Below are 18,738 nucleotides of genomic sequence, written 5' to 3'. Positions count from 1 at the left end.
GAACAGTGTTCTCCGATACTTTTCTACTTGGCTCTGCATTGTATTCGGCTGTCAGCTGAGCCACTGTCTGGCTCCGGTTTTGCTTCACCATGCGACACTGTCTCCGACGACCTTTTTCTTTGATAGCATGTGAACGTCCAACACCATGTCGTCTACTGCTGGTTTCACCATGATTCATCCACTTTTCATGCGTACTAACAACTGTAGATCTCGAACAACCCACGAGTCGTGCAGTTTTGGAAATACTTGTTCCGAGCCTTCGAGCCATTACAATCTGCCCTCTATCAAAGTCGCTTAAATCCGCAGCCTTTCCCATTACACACATAATTAAGTGAAAGAATGATTCTTCAGACTCTCCACCAGCAGTTAAATACCACTTCCACCTGATCATGGGCCATCCACGTCATCCAGGCGTGTTCATCACAAAATGTAGGGCTGGTCATAATGTTTTGACTCTTGAGTGTATATGTATAACTAAAGAAGAGTTCATTTTATTACAGTTTATTAAACTATTGTGCCATAATTATATGTTATACTTTAAATGCATGAATATTTTTGAAGAATGCAATTTGCAAAAACTTGTTATATTCTGTAAATAGTTATCGATTTCAGATCCTCTCTTTGGAATATTATCATCATCAGTGGTTAGCTACTGAGAAATTTTTTCAAAGCATGGCAGAAATTCATTTCAGACAGTAGTCTAAAATTCTTTCACAATCTATACCTTTAGCATTTCTGCTTTTACCATTTTATTTGCTTTCAGCTAGTTTTTTAAGAGTAAAGAAAATTTTTATTTTCATCAGTCAATTAACTTAAATACATAAAAACCATTCCTGATCAAAGATTTGATTATCTACTATTTTGCACTATGGCAAGATCATAAATTTTCATTAATAAAATTCTTATATACTTCGAAAAAATGAAATTATTAGGAAATGAAAGTTGACTTGTTTTTAAATTTTTTAATTATTGTTTTTTCCACCAATTTTAAGTACAGTTTGATTGAGTTTTATTGTTTATGATTTTGGTGTTTATAATTTTTTAAATCTAAGTAAGTTATTGTATGTAAATAAAGGAAGTAGGCATGCAAATGTAGTAATGATGTAAGATCTAGTAATGTGCTTTTATTTTTGATGTGGTAATAATTATTTTTACACATAAACAGTTGTGGCATCTTTTTAGAGAATTAAGTCTTATGACAATGAATATCAGAATTTTCTAATTGTTTAAGCAGTTCTTATTTATCAAAATTTTAGCTATTTTTCTTTTAATTATGTTCGTATAAAAATTAAAAGTCTCCCTCTTAGGTTATTAAACCCAAGTCTGACTCTGATGCAACATCTCGTAAGCCATCTTTATTGCAATTTGGAAAATATGAAATATCAGTGCTTTATTCTTCGCCTTATCCTAAAGATTATTTAAGGTAGGAATACCCTTTCTCTGTATGCAGATATTTTGTATTTTTGCTGTTTTTGTACTGTATGATAGGGTTTCCATGATCTTAACATAGTTATTAATTCTTTCATAGTGTTAATTATTATAGGAGAAAGTACATAATTTTTCGTATAACATAGTTTTCTTAATTTAACTTTTTTTGTTTTTGTTTTGTTGTTGTTGTTATTGCAGAGAGATACAAATATTGCTTATTTTTATATATTTATTATACAGATATTGCTTATTATTATTGTTGCATGAAATTGCTGCATGTTAAAAACAATTACATGGAATTTTAATTGTAAGCCTGTAGTATGACATTGCTGCCAATTCCCCTAGTTTTACTGGAAGACTTATTTCTCATCACATCATCTCATTCACCCTGTAGATCACAGAATCTTCGGGGTTTTAATTTTTAGCCTTTACTGAAGAAAATATTTCCCAGCAATAAATAAAATTTATTGAATTAATAAAATTTAAATAGTGCAAAGTTCATCCTCCCACCCCTGGTGATTTGCTAGGCATGATTTTTATTAAATTTTATTTGATCTGAGTTTTGTAATCTATAGGCAATATTTTTTTTTTTTTTTTTTATTTTATAAACATTTTGTAATCTATAGACATAGTAAAACTTTTTGTGAAGATTTAGCAAATCTTTCATCCTTTATTGTTTTATGTGAATATATGGTATATGAGTAAATTTATTCTTTCAATAGTGTGTACATTAATTATTAATTTGGTTTTCATGATTTTTAAGAGTTGTTATTGTGTCTTTGATGAAGGCTTTTCAAATAGTGCCATGGATGACAGCCCTGACAATCTGCAAAATGTTATCATTGTAGAGGTTTGGTTTCTTAAACAAGAATCCAATTTTTAACAATTCAGCAAGGATGGCTGGGCAATCAAAAATGTGTGCAGTTGTCAATTCTGTGTCTGGGCAGTTACCATAGTTTTTGTAGGTTTTTCAACCTTCTCCTTTCAATTTTCAACCCTCTGTGATGGCCAGTTCTAAGCCTGGCTAAGGTTTTAGTTAAAAGTCGATCTCCATGGATGTTATGGAGTTTGTGCTTTATTTGAATTGAATGGTCCTTCAGTATTTGGCCATGACATTTGTGTATGAGAGGGTGACATTATTATTATTATTATTATTATTATTGAGATTTTGTGCCTCTTTTGCCAGTTTACCTGCATTCTCGTTACCTGTGATGTTGACATGCACTGGCAAACATTGAAGAATGCAGACCTTATCTAACTTTTTAATCTTGTGTAGGTGAAAGTGAATCCCATTGGAGATCAAAGAGCTTTTGTCCAAGGTTGCCTATATAGCTGCTTTAAGTAACAAAAGACATCGAATCCGTTTAGAGTATTTAAGACTACTTTGATAAATAAAAGATTTCTCTAAGTAGATTTTGAATCTCAGCGAATAGACTGACTGTGTGGGTGTTTCCATGGTTTTCCCCATGTGTAATATGTATACGAGCCAGTTTCCTTTAGAAAGACCTTCACGAAGGCATCTCTTCCCATAGGCAGATAGCCTTCGTATGCTTTGCCATAATTAAATTCATCAAACATCAAGTATAGACCTCTATGTCTTTCTGCATGGAACTGTGAATACTGATGCATATAGAAATGATACCTCTGATGCTTATGTGTGCCCTTATGCTGGGGCAATAGGTGATGATTTCCTGCTATAGGATGACAATGTTAGACTCTACAGGACTCGCATCATGGATGATTATCTTACGCAGCAAACAGTTTAGCATGCAGAATGGCTAGCTCAATAACTGTACTCCTATGGAATTGATAGACCGCATAATTGATATTGCTGTATGTGCTGTTTTGTTTCTAGGGAAGCTCATACTTCGCACTGAAGGTAATTTTCCTATATCAAACTGACAAATCTGATTTGTTCATATACATTTGTTAGTTTCATATATTCATATGCTAATTTATATAACACCATAATTGGCTGCTAATTTCTTTTCATGTTATTTTGTACCATATTATGTGTTGTATACTGTAGCTCAGTTTCATTACATTTTTCATGTAATTTTTTGAGTAATCATTATTTATGTGATTTTTCCTTAATTAATGATACCTAGTGTGTTAATACATTTTACATCAAATTAATTTTGTCAATTGTTCTGTAATCTGACTTATGAATTTTAAAATGAACTTGGTCAATTTGGACTTTGTACCATCCAGCTCAAAAACCCCCCAGAAATTCCCAGCTCTTTGTATAGTTCTTCAAATGTGATAGCTATAGTACAGTTATGTGATATATTTGAACTTGAATGTCGTAAACACACTTTCAGGCTTAATCGTTATACACTTAACTAATCTTGGTAGTACAGTCAAAAGTCGTTGATCCGAACTCATCGGGACTTCGGCGATTCCGGATTATTGATTTTTCCGGATTATAGATCATCAGTTTAAATCTCGTTAGATGGCATGCAGAAATTCTAAAATTAAAAATATGAAACCGTAATTTATGAAATAAAGAACAATTATGATCTAAAGGGTATCAAAATTTGCAAAAAGAAAAAGCTTAATATTTATTTGTTTACTTTATTAAACATTTCTTTCAATGTAAGTTGTTTAAGTTTTGCTTCGTTTCATGTGATAATACTTTCTCTTTAATTCTATTAAACAGACATAATTTCTTGTTCAGTTACAAAGTTCCGCTGTTCAAGTCCTATAATTGCTGTGTCAAGAACACCGACTAATTTGTCAATCGAAATTTTTTCGTTTTCAATAACCTCTGTCACTTTTCTTCGCTATCGGAAGCGAATTATAATGACGAGGAACTTGTTTTAAATCATATCAAAGACGGAGCATATCGAGATGAAATACTACATTTGGTAAGGAATTATAAGCCAAATAAAATAAAAATATCTGCGCTGAAGATAAGGATAGTGCTGACAGATCAACTTCCAATTCATTATGCGCTCGCCGCGGCGTTCCCCCCGCCGAGCAGCGTGAAATTGATAAACAGATTTCGGATTTCAAAACATACTTTCGCTTTAGATCCTTTACATATTAACAAATATATATCGGAAATTTTATTTGATATAATCGAAAGTTTAAGCTTACTTTTATAAAATTGCTCTTACAGTCTGCAAAAAATAATAAGCCGGATCCAATTCGAAAATTAAGGAACATCGCAATCATTAACATTAACTGAAATAGATAATTAGATAATTTTAGCTTATACGTCCATTATACATAAAACGCGCACGCGAAAACGTATTCTGCACTTGCGCACGCTCATATGCGCAGTCGTAAAAGGTCTTAGCGCACGCGTAAACGCCTATGCGCATGTGTCAACGCGGCGCATGCGCAGAAAGTTTTTAGTTTTCAGGTCTGGATTATAGATCATTCCGAATTATGGGTGTCCGAATTAACGACTTTTGACTGTAATTTGATATAGCAAGAAATAAACAAGAGGCTTTAAATGTGAAGATTTCCTAAAAAGATTCAGTTGAATTCCCTAAATCATTAAAAATTCTCATTGATCTAATGTTTTACAGCTTCTATTTATGTGACTTTTATTGGTTTTGTGTGTGTCTGGACATAGTGTGTACATTTTCAATAAGTAGCTGAAGTTATTATGTTCTGCAATTGCATTACGTGCATGTTTATCATTATACAGTACAAAGTCCAAGATCTGGACATCCAATATTCTTAATGATATAAAATCGGGACCTCAAAGCCTTTTTTTAAGGATTTCTTTTTTTTGTACATGTTATGCATGCGCATATGATTTTTTTTCCCCATAATAAAACATGCGGAGATCTTCGATTCTTAACTTCTCTTTGCCGCTAAATAAAGTACCTCATTATTAAAAAAAACAATCATTTTAGCATAAATTTGTGTGATCAATAATTTGATGCTATAGCTGCATATCTGCTTGTCATACATCTCAAAATGAAACATTTTACATAGAACCATTGTTGAACACCAAGTAATATATTATTACCCCGACACCCCCCCCCTTAAACCTGGTGAATCATTATTTTTTATATTTGGCTTTAATCTCCGCATGTTTATCAGGGCATGGCAACTTTTGTAATGACTCGTGCAGCAATGACTCAGATTTTTTTTTTTTTTTTTGTGTGTGTGTGTTAATAATTGAATAACAAAGAGTAAGGTAAACTTCTTTGTTGACATTGCGCTTGACAGTAATTGTAGATTTAAGTTAATTGCGCTAAAATGTTGACAAGAAAACATTCAACAATTTTTTTTTTTTTTTTCCATATGCTAAAAATAGATTTTTTTTTTAATGATACTTATAAGCCAAAGACTAGGCACTTGTTAGAAAAATTTAGGACCCGCAGATATTGCATCAGGCAGTATATATCTATCGCTGGCCCTCGATAAGCCTTAAGTATATGCATGAATTGATATATTGACGGCTCAGATAAGCCTTAAGCATGTGCAAAAAATAGATGTAAGTGTGATAAATAACTAAAATAATAGAATTATGGCTTAGTTGTTAGTGCGCAATAGAAGTAAGATGAAATTTAGCGAAACAACTTGTCTTTCGTCGCCAGCCTCGTGGCAGCTGATTAATGAAGCTGCTGAACTATTTGTGAATAAATTTATTGAACTCACTAACAGAGAAAGGTTATCTCAACAAATTTACAATGCTGATGAAACTGGTCTTTTATAGCAATATGTACTGGAAAATACTTAGGCAAACTCTACAGAAAAGGCTCCAACTAATGTCAAAGATTCCAAAGCGAGACTAACAATTTTAGCATGCGCAAATACTGCAGGGATGCATAAGTGCAAGCTTTTCGTAATCAGAAAAAATAGAGCATTTAAAGGAGTAAAGAGTTTCTTTCCCCTTTATATAGCATGCAAATAAAATCATGGATGACAGAAGCATTAACCTTTTAACTGTCAAGTTATTTTGATGATTTGGGTGCATAAATTGTCAATTTTTTTATTCCAAAAATGAAATGTTTGCCTCAAAGTCAAAAAAGCTGCGCACTTTGAACTTTAACCTCTATCCTTTGAAACCTTCAGTCAAATGCTGCCATCTGTTGAACTGAAGCCAAAATAAACTTCTCACGATATATATTCGGGTATAACAATATGATGCACTCAAAAAAAAATTAGCCCAAGTAATATTTGGGCATGACATTTTGAAATATCAGTGCTGTGCCCGAGATTATTTTGGGCATGACAGTTAAAAGGTTAATGAATGTGTGGTTTGAAAATCATTTCATACCCGAGGCTCGGCAACATTTAAATTCCGTTGGTTTACCTAATGACACAAAAATTATTCTGGTTGTAGACAACTGTACGACTCGTACTTCATTTAAAGTTTTAGTGAAAGATAATGTATCCACATTGTTTTTGCCTCCATTTACGTCTGTCATTCAGCCTATAGATATCAGAATAGAGCGAGAGCTGAAATGCAAATATAAAGTAGCATTTTTAAAATCCATATTAAATTTCTTGAATAATGGCAAGACTATTCAAGAATTTTTGAAATGTTTTTGCATAAAATCTGCTGTATGGAGCATCGGAAGATCCTGGGAGGATGTGTCTGCAGATGCTTTAAAAAATTTTCGGCATAAATTATGGCCAGTGACTATATTTCATGGTGAGACTAATGAAGATGATAACGACGAATTTGAAGGTTTTCGGATATCACAAACCAAAGGTGAAATTTTCCAATTGATAGATTTGATAAAGAATTGTGGAGAAGTGATAATAAATGAAAAAGATAATGCAGACGTTTTTCATTGTGATAAAAATGCCCCAATTATCAATCAATTAATGAGCAGCAAAATCTGTAGTATGGTTCTAGATCCGGAAAATACCGCTAGCGATTGTGAAGAAAGTGACAGAGATTATTGGTAACGAAACAATTTGGATTGATAATTTAGTCAGAAATCTCGACACAGCAATTACAGGACTTGAACAATATGATATTTTGTAACTGGACAAGAAACTGTAACTTTTAACTGGACTGTCTATAGAATTAGAGGGAAAGTATTAACACAAAAATTAAAGGAACTTAAATAACTTACATTGAAAGAAATGTTTAATGAAGTAAACAAATAACTATTAAACTCTTTCTCTTTTTTTTTTTTTTTTTTGTGTGTGTGTGTGTGTGTGTGCGTGCGTACGTGCCTGCGTGCAAATTCTGATGCCTTTTAGATCGTTAATGCTTCATTCTTTCATAAATCATGATTTCATATTTTAAATTTTATTATTTCTGCATGCCATCTTATTAGATTTAAAATGATGGTCTGATATCCGGAAAAATCCCAAATCCGGAATCGGTGAAGTCCCGATGAGTCCCGATCTCAGACTTTGTACTATATAATAAATTAATAGCATGATATTTTTTTGGGGAAGAAAAGTGTAGTTTGGCATTGATTTTGAATAAAACCTTCAAGGGCAATCAGGCACAGGTCTTCAGAGAGGAAAAGCAATTGGGGAGGGAGTGTAGTTTAAATTAAGAGTGCTTTTTAGTTAGCTTAATTTAAAATTTTAATATTGTCTTTTTTCTCTTTCAGTTTAAGCCTAATATATGTTTATTAATTATGGTTGTTATATAACTGCTCATAAAATTATACTCTAGAAATAAAATAATTGGATTAAAATAGCACTTTGTTTAATAAATCTTATTCTAGGTTATCTAAGCTTCATGTGTGTGAATTCTGTTTAAAGTTTATGAAAAGTATGAAGACTCTTGAGAGGCATTTGGTAAGCTGTTAATTTTTTTTTTAATATTAATAGAAAGTATTAATATACAGCAGTATAAACTTTCAGATTTAGTAAAAAAATTGTGAGAAATTACATATTTTCAATTTATTGTCTAGTTATGTAATTTACAAATGGTTCTGTTTTTCATACATTGTATGATTCTGTTTGAATTTTGATATAGTGTAAAAAGTTCTTAAGAGAATGTTAAGATGGTAAATCGTTTGCTTTTAATAATGCACATGGTATTATGATTATGCATTGCACTATCTATTGTCAGTTGTTGAATTTTCAAAAAGCAGCGAATAAGCTTTGACTTAAATTTTTAATTGCAATCCCTTATGTTACTGTGAAACTTAACTTACACTTCAGCCTTTGGGAACACTGTGAACTCTTTTACATTACTACTGTATTTCCTCGTTCTTTTCTCCACTACATATTTTTATCCCTAGCTTTTTTTAGCACCAGGTTCTGAAAATTTAAAAAAATAAAAAATAAAAAAATTCATAATTCCCCCCCCTCTTTCTCAGTGCGTTCATAGAGAAAGCTTCTCTAAATTTAAAAATGAATCCATCCACGTAATAATTATTTTTAGCGTACCAAGAAAACAAACCCTTGCAATCTACCTGTGAAGGTCACACCAAATCTTTCTCTTCTTAGTATTAACCTTTATGCCAGCTTAATTCATGAACCAACCAATCACAGCAAAGCAAACATGAACTGGCGTCTACTTTTTCTATTCAGCTGTATGTTCACCTTCTCAAATTATCTGTGGGTAATTTGAGGCCTAAGGAGTAGCAGAGACAACAATAAGAAGAGCGGAGTAGAAATGAAGATATCTTTTTAAACATTGTAATGTTCATATTACTATGCAATCTTACTGGAATGTAAATGTCTTATAAAGAAATATTGTTATGATAGTTACCTGTTATTTATCCATGACTGCTTTTCATATATTTATGTTTTTTTACTGTAATCGTGTCCTTTGGGAATTAATTAAATTATATAATTTTTCCTTTTTGTTTTTCGAATGATTAAATCAGTATCAAAAAAGAGAAAGTTTCACAAGGCAATACAATATTTGCAGGAATGCAGTATCAAATGACCGAGGATAAAACTTGCATCTTTTTGGATGTTGAGTACAAAATGCTGTGCCAGAGGATGGAGGATGAAACTTGCATCTTTTTGGGTGGTCCAAGTGGCACCTGAAGTGTGGCATTTTAACTCCCGCAGTAACAGTAACAACAGTTTTCATTAACAGATTTCGCTATGACCATTTACTGACTCATTATCTGCTAGTTAGATTTACACCAGTGGTATCTGGCTTCATGTACTTCAGAAAATAGGAAATAATTATAACTTTGTCAGCCTTACAGTGTCTTGGCTAAATGATCCATAGAACAGCAACATAATATGTTTTACGTCAAGGATTGCCTAGTAGTGTTGGAACTGGATGCATTTGTATATGGTGGACACAGTGAAACAGCAAATGCTGCTGTGATACACATCAGGTTTTATTCCATTGCATTAAGTTTTAGCATTAAGTTATGCTTTGTTATTAGCATTAGCTAGGTGATACAGTTTTTCAGCACCATGCAAATGCATATGGAATGCAAATTTTTGACACTCTCCCTTACAAGCTTGCAAAGAATATATAAAGGAAAATGTTCATTAGTTAACATTCAGACCTTATTGGAGGAGTTAAAACTCCAAAAATTAGCATAAAATTCATGAATTTGCTGGACTAGTTTTTAAGGTTCTATATTTAAAGCTTTGAAACTAGTCTTGAAAGTTTGTAAATTTTATGCATATTTTTGTTGCTTTACTCCTCCAGCAATTTTTACTCAGTGTGTTAGTTTAACTCAACATATTCAAATGTAATAGATTCATGCATTTCCTATGTTTGTCATTGCCAAGATTATTTTGAAAAATATTGGTTGGTGTTTCTGCTGATATATGTTTTTAACACTGAGTTCTTCCATATTAAATAACTCTCTTAGATAATCAAGATGTCAGTATGTTTAATTCCAAAATGATAACTTTAATTCTTTACTAAAGTGCACTTTGATTATCATTTTGCAGCACGGTTGGTTCAGTTTTTTTTTTTTTTTTTTCTCTCCCTCAAACAACCAAGCTCTTAATGAGCGAAAAAGCATTGCCTCTTCGGTTGCTTTGCAAATGTATTTCGTCTTCAATTAATGTTAGGTGTTTGACCTCAGTGCCTGAAAGCACTGCAGGTACAGATTGAAGCAAGGTTGATGTCTGTGCATCCAGTCAGCCATAACAGGTATCTCCCGGCCTTGCTAATTAAGTTTCTGCCATGGATGGAATTCCAAGGGAAAGCATCCTGGGTTGCAGTCCGAGGGTATTTCACTACCAACCTCTTAAGAGGATTTTGACTTGCTTTGTATCTTGAATGCACCCCTGCCATATAGACAGTATATACAGACTTACAAGCATTCACATCTTCTCTGGATTCAAATCCAGGTCTTTCTGAATGGCAGTCAGCTTCACTAGCCACTATCTCATCTGGGCAACTTGATAACACTAAAGTTCTTTTCTTGCGTGAATGGGAGAGCCTAATAAAATAAATAATAGTCGCATAGAAGCTCTAAAAGACCCTACGTAATAACAGAAAAAGAATTTTAAAAAAAGGGTAGAATTTGAAGCATTATCAGAAATGCGAATGTTTATATCACCTGAGGAGTTAAAGCGACAAACTGCATGTTTATGTTACGTTCCTTCCCTGCAACAGCTGACACCAATGTTATGCAGAATGTGATCAAATTGAAGGTCAGGATCATAAAACTATTCAGTTCAAAAGTAATGGGCACAGCATGCCATCTAGTGGTCTATGAAACTTTCCAGAACACTTGCACAAATGTGTGACAGCTGGGAACAGCAAATGGCCCTGGTGCATCACATCACACTTGCTGTGGCAGTCGCCATGGAAAAGCTATTACTGTTGACATTAACTTGCATTTTTGCATACCATAGTTAACCAGAAGTTGTTTTATGTTTTGTACGTGGCTAATCAGTACAATTCTGTTTTCATTTTGTTCATTGTTAATGCCAGAACACTACTGTATTTTACCTAAGTTCCCTCATTTAAAAATTTTTGCTGAAAATTTTCTTAATTGGTATCATTGAAGTTGCTTTGTAGCTTATAATTTATACTTTTTATATCTTTTTTAAATGCTTGAAGGGTTTCTGCCTCTGTCTGTCTCTCTTTTTTTTAAGGTGTATACAGTGGAGTGAAATTTATTATCTGTGAATGTTTGAATCACCTTTTCATTGGACCGCAGAAGTCTTTGCTTATGAGAAGAAATTTGAGTACCATATTCTCTCATTTATAAGCTGCACATTTATTGCAGAAATACAGAGGAAAACTGGAGTTGTTCATATGAGAAGAAATTCAAATACCATATTCTCTCATTTATAAGTTGAACTTTTATTATAGAAATGCAGAGGAAAATTAGAAATATGGCTTATACATGCAAGTGATTAGAAATAAGTATGTACAAACATATAGCAACACAGCACTGTGCATATTTAATGACCGAGTATAAAATCCATTCTTGTTGGTAGTATTATAATAGTTGTGGTTGTAGGTCATTCAAGGAAAATGTTTGTTAAACAGTTTAGTTATAATCCATATTTTAAACTGCAGCTAAGCATAGAAACATGTTTCTTATGAAGGATAATCAAAATTTTGTCTTTATGTATGGTAATCAACTGTTTTAATTTAAACTGCTTTCACACCTATGAAATGATAAAAATACAGTACATGGTAGACAGGCTATCCACAACATATCATCGAGAATTTTGTGTTTTAAATTAAGGGTGTGGCTTATACATGCAAGAAGATGGTATGTCGTAATTTATTACATGTCATTCTTTTGGGAATGGTAGTTTGTTTAGATGTTAACTCTTTTCATTTAAGCTGCTTTCATACCTCTGAAAATATTTTTTAAAAAAAAGTAAATGGTAAACAGGCTATCCACAACTTATCGAGGATTTTTTCTTTCTTAAATTAAGGGTGTAGCTTACTACACATGTAAGAAGATGGTATGTCAAGATTTGCTACACGTCATTCTTTAGCGAATGGTAGTCTAGCGCGTTTACACATATTGTGCAAAAGAAAGATTCATTTAATTTAAAGTTTTGCCTATTTACAGCATGCAGTGTTCAAAATTTCAGCTATATCTTTTTGATTTCAGAGACTAATGTACTAAGGACAGAACATACTCCGCCCAGATGAGCAATTGGTTCATAACATTAATATCAAACCTTTTAATTTAGATTTACACTAGTATATTAAATGTTTATCATGTAGAATAACAAGCACATAAACAACAAATTTAAACTCAGGTAATAGTACTATATTTAGCACAAGAAATTACAAATAATATATACTTACAATTCTCCAGAGTGCAAAAGAAATAGAAAAATTAATATGAAACTGCTAAATTACCATAATTCTGTAGTTAACCCATGCTCTAAATCTGAAACACAACACTGGATTAATAACAGTAAAGCTTCCCCACCCCCCCGAAAAAAAAAAAAAGACGTAGTTTTAAAGTCTTAGTCAGTCAGTGGTAACAAGGAAAGTTTATATATAGGACGCTTCATTTCACCCGATAAAGTTTTTAGTTTCACAAAACGAACTCACTAGCCCTGAGTGTACTGCTTTCGTGGCAAAACATATGAACAGGCATACATACAACTTGATGGGCTTTACTCCTCTCCCCTTGTATGTACTGTAACCCATGCCTATATGTTTACATATATATATATATATATATGAGGGAGTCGGAGTCATTAAAATTCCAGGAATTGGAGTCGGTCATTTTCCCTACCAACTCCACAGCCCTGCTTTGAAGGAATGCTGCATGACATGATGCATTAGAATAAGGAATGTGATTCTAATGTGTTTTTGGTTTCAGCACCCTGTCTTAGGTAATTGGTCTTATACTTGCCATTAAATTAGGCTTTTTTTTGGGGGGGGGTCCACATAAATGCAGATGAAGTGCAAATTTCTTGCACTCCATAACAACAATCTCCAATACCAGTGGTCAGTTGATAAATGAAGAATACAAGGACCTCCACAACAGGGCTCACATTCACACTAATAAATAGTATGCTGAATGCACATGAAGGGGATTGTGTGCCTCTGTTAAAGAGATGAACCTTGTTTTGGCCTCAAAGCATGTCATGCTTTCAGTTTTGTAAACAAATATATATATGATAAAAAAGAGACAAAGACATAGCAGCAAATGTTGTTTGGTATAGAACATAGCTGCCGTATTGAAGAAAACAAATTCTGATCAGGGCTGTGGAGTTGGAATCTGAGTTAGGCAGATTTTGGGGTAAAAGGAGTTGAGCTGGAGTCTCTAAAAACATGTCGACTCCGACTCCAGTTTTTGTTGGACAGTTTGAATTTGAAATGAAATTAAAGTCAATTGAAAAAAAAAAAAAAAATAATGACCGAGTTATTATTTTTATTTATGAACTATATAATACATTAATAATGGTGATACATTAATAAATGGTTATTTTCTATTTTATTGACATATTAATAAATAAATATAAGGGAGGAGGATGGATGCAATATGTGCCATTATTGATTAAACTGATTCATTTAGTTACAAATCTCATTGGTAAATTAAGGTAAGCAGTAATAGCAGCACAAACTCCCAAAATTGATGCCATTCTTAGGAAGCGATCAGGAAAAGGAGCAATTATTGATTGTTGAGATATTTCTAATCGCATTCTTACTGGTTAAATAGAAGTATAGCTTTCTGTCATGTCCGATACATTCATTAGCTTTTGGTCAGGTCCGAATTATTCTGAAACTTAATCCCACTCTGTATGTTACTTTTGATTGGTTGTTTATTATGTCTTGTTTATAATTTGTTAAACCAGGATCTGTTGTAAAGTTACATATATGACCTCTGTAACCACTTATCCCTGCTTGTGCTTGTCTCTGCTTGCTTGTATTGCATTATAATTCTGTGTGTATCTCTGCATATCTTAGTAATAAATATTTGTTTTGCGAACCACAGCATTTTCTATGTTTAACATTGATCAAGCTGTATGATGAATAAATACACATTTGATGATATAGATGTTATTAGAATTAAGAACTTTTTTAGAAGAGGTAGATAACCCTAATGTTTCACTTGCAGAAAGATTGTGGAATGATCTTGCAGAATAGGAAACTCTTCTTTCTACACCATATATAGCAAAAAAAAAAAAAAAAAAATCTGAAGAATTAACAGGAGAAAACAGAAGGAAACATTTCTTCAATTAAGAAAAGAGAAACTAGTTTGCTAGACGATGAGATCATCTTGGGTTCAATATATGTAGATCTAAAACACCAAATTTTGTTGGATGATGAACAAATTAAGAAAGCCATGTGTGAACTTTCATTAAAAATGAAATTGTTCTCAGAACAATGGAAGTATTCAAATATCAGAACAGTCAAATTGCAGACATTACAACTGAGTCTCTGTCATCCTCTTCTAATGATGAATTAAATTTTGGGAAATATTTGGATAATATTGAAAAGGCTAAGACAAAACGAATGAAAATAAAGAACCAAGAGCCTTTAGATATAAAAATGCAAAAATACAAATAAGATTTCTACACGGCCTTTGAAGAAATAGAGAAATATGATTGCTCTTGCAAGACACCTCTTTTAGAACTTATAAAAATCTATCTTGAAAAGTTAAAAGAAGTAGCCCTAAAAGTAACAGCTCTTCTTCTTACTCAAGTCAATGTGGAAAGACTCTTCTCAGCTCTGAAGTTTATCAAATCGGTTCTATGGTCCTCTAACAAAGGAAATCATATGTTTATTAGTCTATTCTAGTCTGCTAAGATGCTGAAGCTATAATGTTTCTTAGAAATTACTAATGCCAGTTTTTTCATTTCCTAATAAATGCTAATTAATATAAATAATTTGCTATGCCATGAATTTTTTTCCCTGTAACAACTACTACTTTTATATTAAAAATAAGCTGTAACCCATGTGTGTATGTTTACATATACAGTACAAAGTACGTAATCTGGACTCGTCGTGACTTCGGCGATTCCAGATTAGGGGTTTTTCCGGATTATAGATCATCAATTTAAATCTGGTAAGATGGCATGCAGAAAATATGCAGTTAAAAATATGAAATCATAATTTTTGAAATAAAGAACAATTATGATCTAAAGAGTATCAAAATTTACAAAAAAAAAAAAAAAAAAGAAGAAGAAGAAGCTTAATATTTATTTGTTTACTTTATTAAACATTTCTTTCAATGTAAGTTATTTAAGATGCTTCCACAAAAAATTCCTTTTCTTGTGTCATATATAATGGACTCTCCAATGCCATACTTCTCGCTTAATTTTGAGACGGATAGGCCTTTATCCATTTTTTGCAGCAATTCCAGTTTTTGTTTAATGGACATGGAAACATGCTTTCACTTTGTAGATCCATTGGCAGCTCCAGAATTGGAAACTCTTTTTGACATAATCTAAAGTTCAAGCTTAATTTTTATAAAATTGTTCTAACAGTCTGCATAAAATAATAAGCTGGATCCAATTAGAAGATTAAGGAAGAGCGCAATCTGCAACGTTAATTGAAATGCCTTAGATAATTTTAGCATAGCTTATACCGTCCGTTATACATTAAATGTGTGTGCGTAAATGCGTTGTGCATTTATGCATGTGCATAAAGTTTGTAGCTTTGCGGTACGGATTATGGACGTCCGGATTACAGACTTTGTACTGTATATGGAGTCGGAGTCCGTCATTTTCCCAACCAACTCCGCAGCCCTGATTCTGATTGTGTAGAATGCTAATCTATAATGAACAGGAACCTTTGTAAGGCAGATAAATTTCCATTTTTATTTAAATTCACATAATTGGCCACAATTCACTGGGCACTTTAATCGTGCCTATTTCCAGAATATTGACATTTTTTAATGCTGTTACGATAGGAAGACTGCACAGCGAAATGAAATGGTTTCCAAGCAGCAACAGAGATACAAAGGAAGTGTGCATTTATCCAGTATGGTAACCCACCAAAAAGGAAGGTTTTGGTTTATGTTAGAAAGGTTTCATTGTTTAGTTTCCGAAATAGCTGTGTCATCAACATTAGATGGATGTTACCTACAATCCAAAACTTTCTGTAAACTATAATAGCAAATAAAGTAATTGCTACCAGAAGATGGAGAAACAATTGTGAATATAAAAATTCATTATTCTTGTTTATCTGTTAAGTTATGCTGTGTGGAGAAATTTTCAAAGAAAACTAGGCCCTTATTTATTCGTGTTATAAGAGAAAACTGGAAAAAAAAGAGTGAGGCTATTTTGAAGGTAGCAATATATTTTCATTATGAAATAAATTTTAAGCTCTACTCATTTAAAAGCATGAATTAATTCTTAAAATAAGTATACTGATCCTTCCCTCCCAAGAGTGAGGGTTTTCATTTATATTTTTTATACTACTTCATGTATAAAGATAGTAATTTGTAGGAAATTTTTATGGTTACATTAAATTAAATTCTGTTTTTACTTTTTGTTCTTGTATTAATTGACAACGAATTATTATAAGATAAAAACCCGGGGGGGGATTGACTTTTCTTGATGTCAACTGAAGTTATAACCTTAGCTTTATTTCATAAGCAAAAGTAAAATAAAACCTTTAATCTATTCCAATGATAAAGATTTCAGTATTATCACTGAATAGAACATGCTTCTTTTAAAAAAACTAACATAGTGATGACCTAGAGCAACTATTGTATAGTAATTATGCTGAAAAAATTTACTTATTAAATAAAGGTTTTAAAATTGTCCTCACTAATATTAATAATACTTGTCCTCACTAATATTAATAATAATTATTTTGATGTCAGAAGTTCACTAAATTTAAGCTGATGATTTAAACTTGTGAAACATATTAATTTTAATAAATTTATATTCATGTTGCTTGTTTTGTATCTTTTTAATACATAAATATTTCATCTCATCTTCCAACTAGTTGTTATGTAGTTCATATCAAATTAGATTAATATTTTTCTTTCTGCAGGCAAAATGTCTTCTCAGGCATCCACCAGCAGATGAAATATATCGTAAAGGAGACATCAGCATTTTTGAAGTTGATGGTGTAACAAATAAGACTTACTGTCAAAATTTGTGCTTATTGGCAAAATTGTTTTTAGATCAGAAAACAATGTTTTATGATGTAGAATCTTTTTTATTCTATATTTTAACCAAGAATGACCAAAAGGGATGCCATTTGGTTGGTTATTTTTCTAAGGTAAGTATTTTTACTTTATGTCTGTATTTTCTTGTTATAGTTTTCTGTGGTTAGTATAATATTGAAACTTAATAAAAATTGAGGTCTTACTTATTAGCCTGTTAACAGCAAAAGTTGGCGGAGATATCGTCAAAGTTGCACCAGTCATTCTTGTGAAGTTCTGAAGGAACTGAAGCCTCTTTATTAAATAAACAGTCAATATTTGTCTGACTTCTTTTTTATGCTTTATAAAAGATATTTCATTGATTTCTACTGTTGTTAACCTTTCTAATTTTACCAAAAGTTCTGTTTAGAATGCTACGAGTACAAACTTCCCACTATTAATTTTTCCAGTCTATTTTAATGTTAGGATTCCCATAACTTCAAAAATAATTCAAATGCTTTCTGTTATGTAAAACGCAGGTCATTCCCCCAAAATGCAAGTAAAAATCATACAGCAGTGGATTGATATCCTTTTTCATAAAAACAAGATGTAGCTTATAGAGAATCAATGAGGGTTTCATCAAATGAAAGCACAGATATTATAAGTTTTTGTTGTAAAACATTTTTGTAGCCTCGTTATTTCATAACAAAATTAACAAACATAGAGAGCAAAATGATTCCTCTTACCTTGTATCCAGTGTAGCATCAGGGTAGTCATAGTCAATTTACACTTTTAATCCAAAAAAGATGTTGTAGACAGAAATTGAAAGATCACAAACACATTTTATTAATACATGAAAATAGATTAAGATTTGTTAGCATTCCAAATACATATCGAACAAGAGTTTTATCATAGAGAGTGTCATATCACTGTCCTTTCCTGAAGGAGTGAGCAAAAGAAAAAGCGACTTGCACAATTAAATCCTTTGCTGGGTATCCAGATTACACTGTTTATCGCGCTATTGGTGATAGTCCATCACTGTTTGCATACCAACAGTTTGTTGTTATACCATGCTGATGCTTAATAGTGCTGAACTGGATAATATGCGAGTACCAAAAATTGTTTGTTTTGTACTTTTAGGAGAATTTTGAAAAATAATAAGTAACAATAAGATTATTATTAAAAATCTTTATTATTTGCTAAGTAAAATTAATAATGATACTTTTAATTTTTAGGAAAGATTTCGTCAACAAAGGTATAATGTCTCATGCATTTTGGTGATGCCTCAGTATCAATGCAAAGGCTACGGCCGTTTCCTAATTGATTTTAGTAAGTATTGTCTTTTTGGCTGGTTTTAGTGATTTTTAATTTCAGTCTGTGTTATCTTTATTGTTTGATCAGTTTTAGTTTT

The 18,738-nt window shown here is 32.1% G+C and overlaps 1 protein-coding gene across 4 annotated transcripts in view; it reads left to right on the top strand.

Moving 5' to 3' along the window:
* LOC118198196 (uncharacterized) overlaps nucleotides 1-18,738 on the top strand; it is a 156,030-nt gene that overhangs the window by 87,127 nt on the left and 50,165 nt on the right. For all 4 annotated transcript variants that reach the window (XM_085818631.1, XM_085818630.1, XM_085818629.1 and 1 more), the window contains 4 exons: nucleotides 1,308-1,423; nucleotides 8,088-8,160; nucleotides 17,234-17,464; nucleotides 18,563-18,656. In XM_085818631.1, coding sequence (XP_085674757.1) covers nucleotides 1,308-1,423; nucleotides 8,088-8,160; nucleotides 17,234-17,464; nucleotides 18,563-18,656 — 514 coding nt within the window. The remainder of the gene's footprint in view (nucleotides 1-1,307; nucleotides 1,424-8,087; nucleotides 8,161-17,233; nucleotides 17,465-18,562; nucleotides 18,657-18,738) is intronic.

The sequence above is a fragment of the Stegodyphus dumicola genome, chromosome 6, assembly GCF_044657685.1.
Source record: "Stegodyphus dumicola isolate Sdum_Otavi_A_Nest chromosome 6, ASM4465768v1".
NCBI lineage: Eukaryota > Metazoa > Arthropoda > Arachnida > Araneae > Eresidae > Stegodyphus > Stegodyphus dumicola.
The sequence above is the reverse complement of the archived record's forward strand: the minus strand, read 5'-3'. Positions and strand labels throughout refer to the sequence as shown.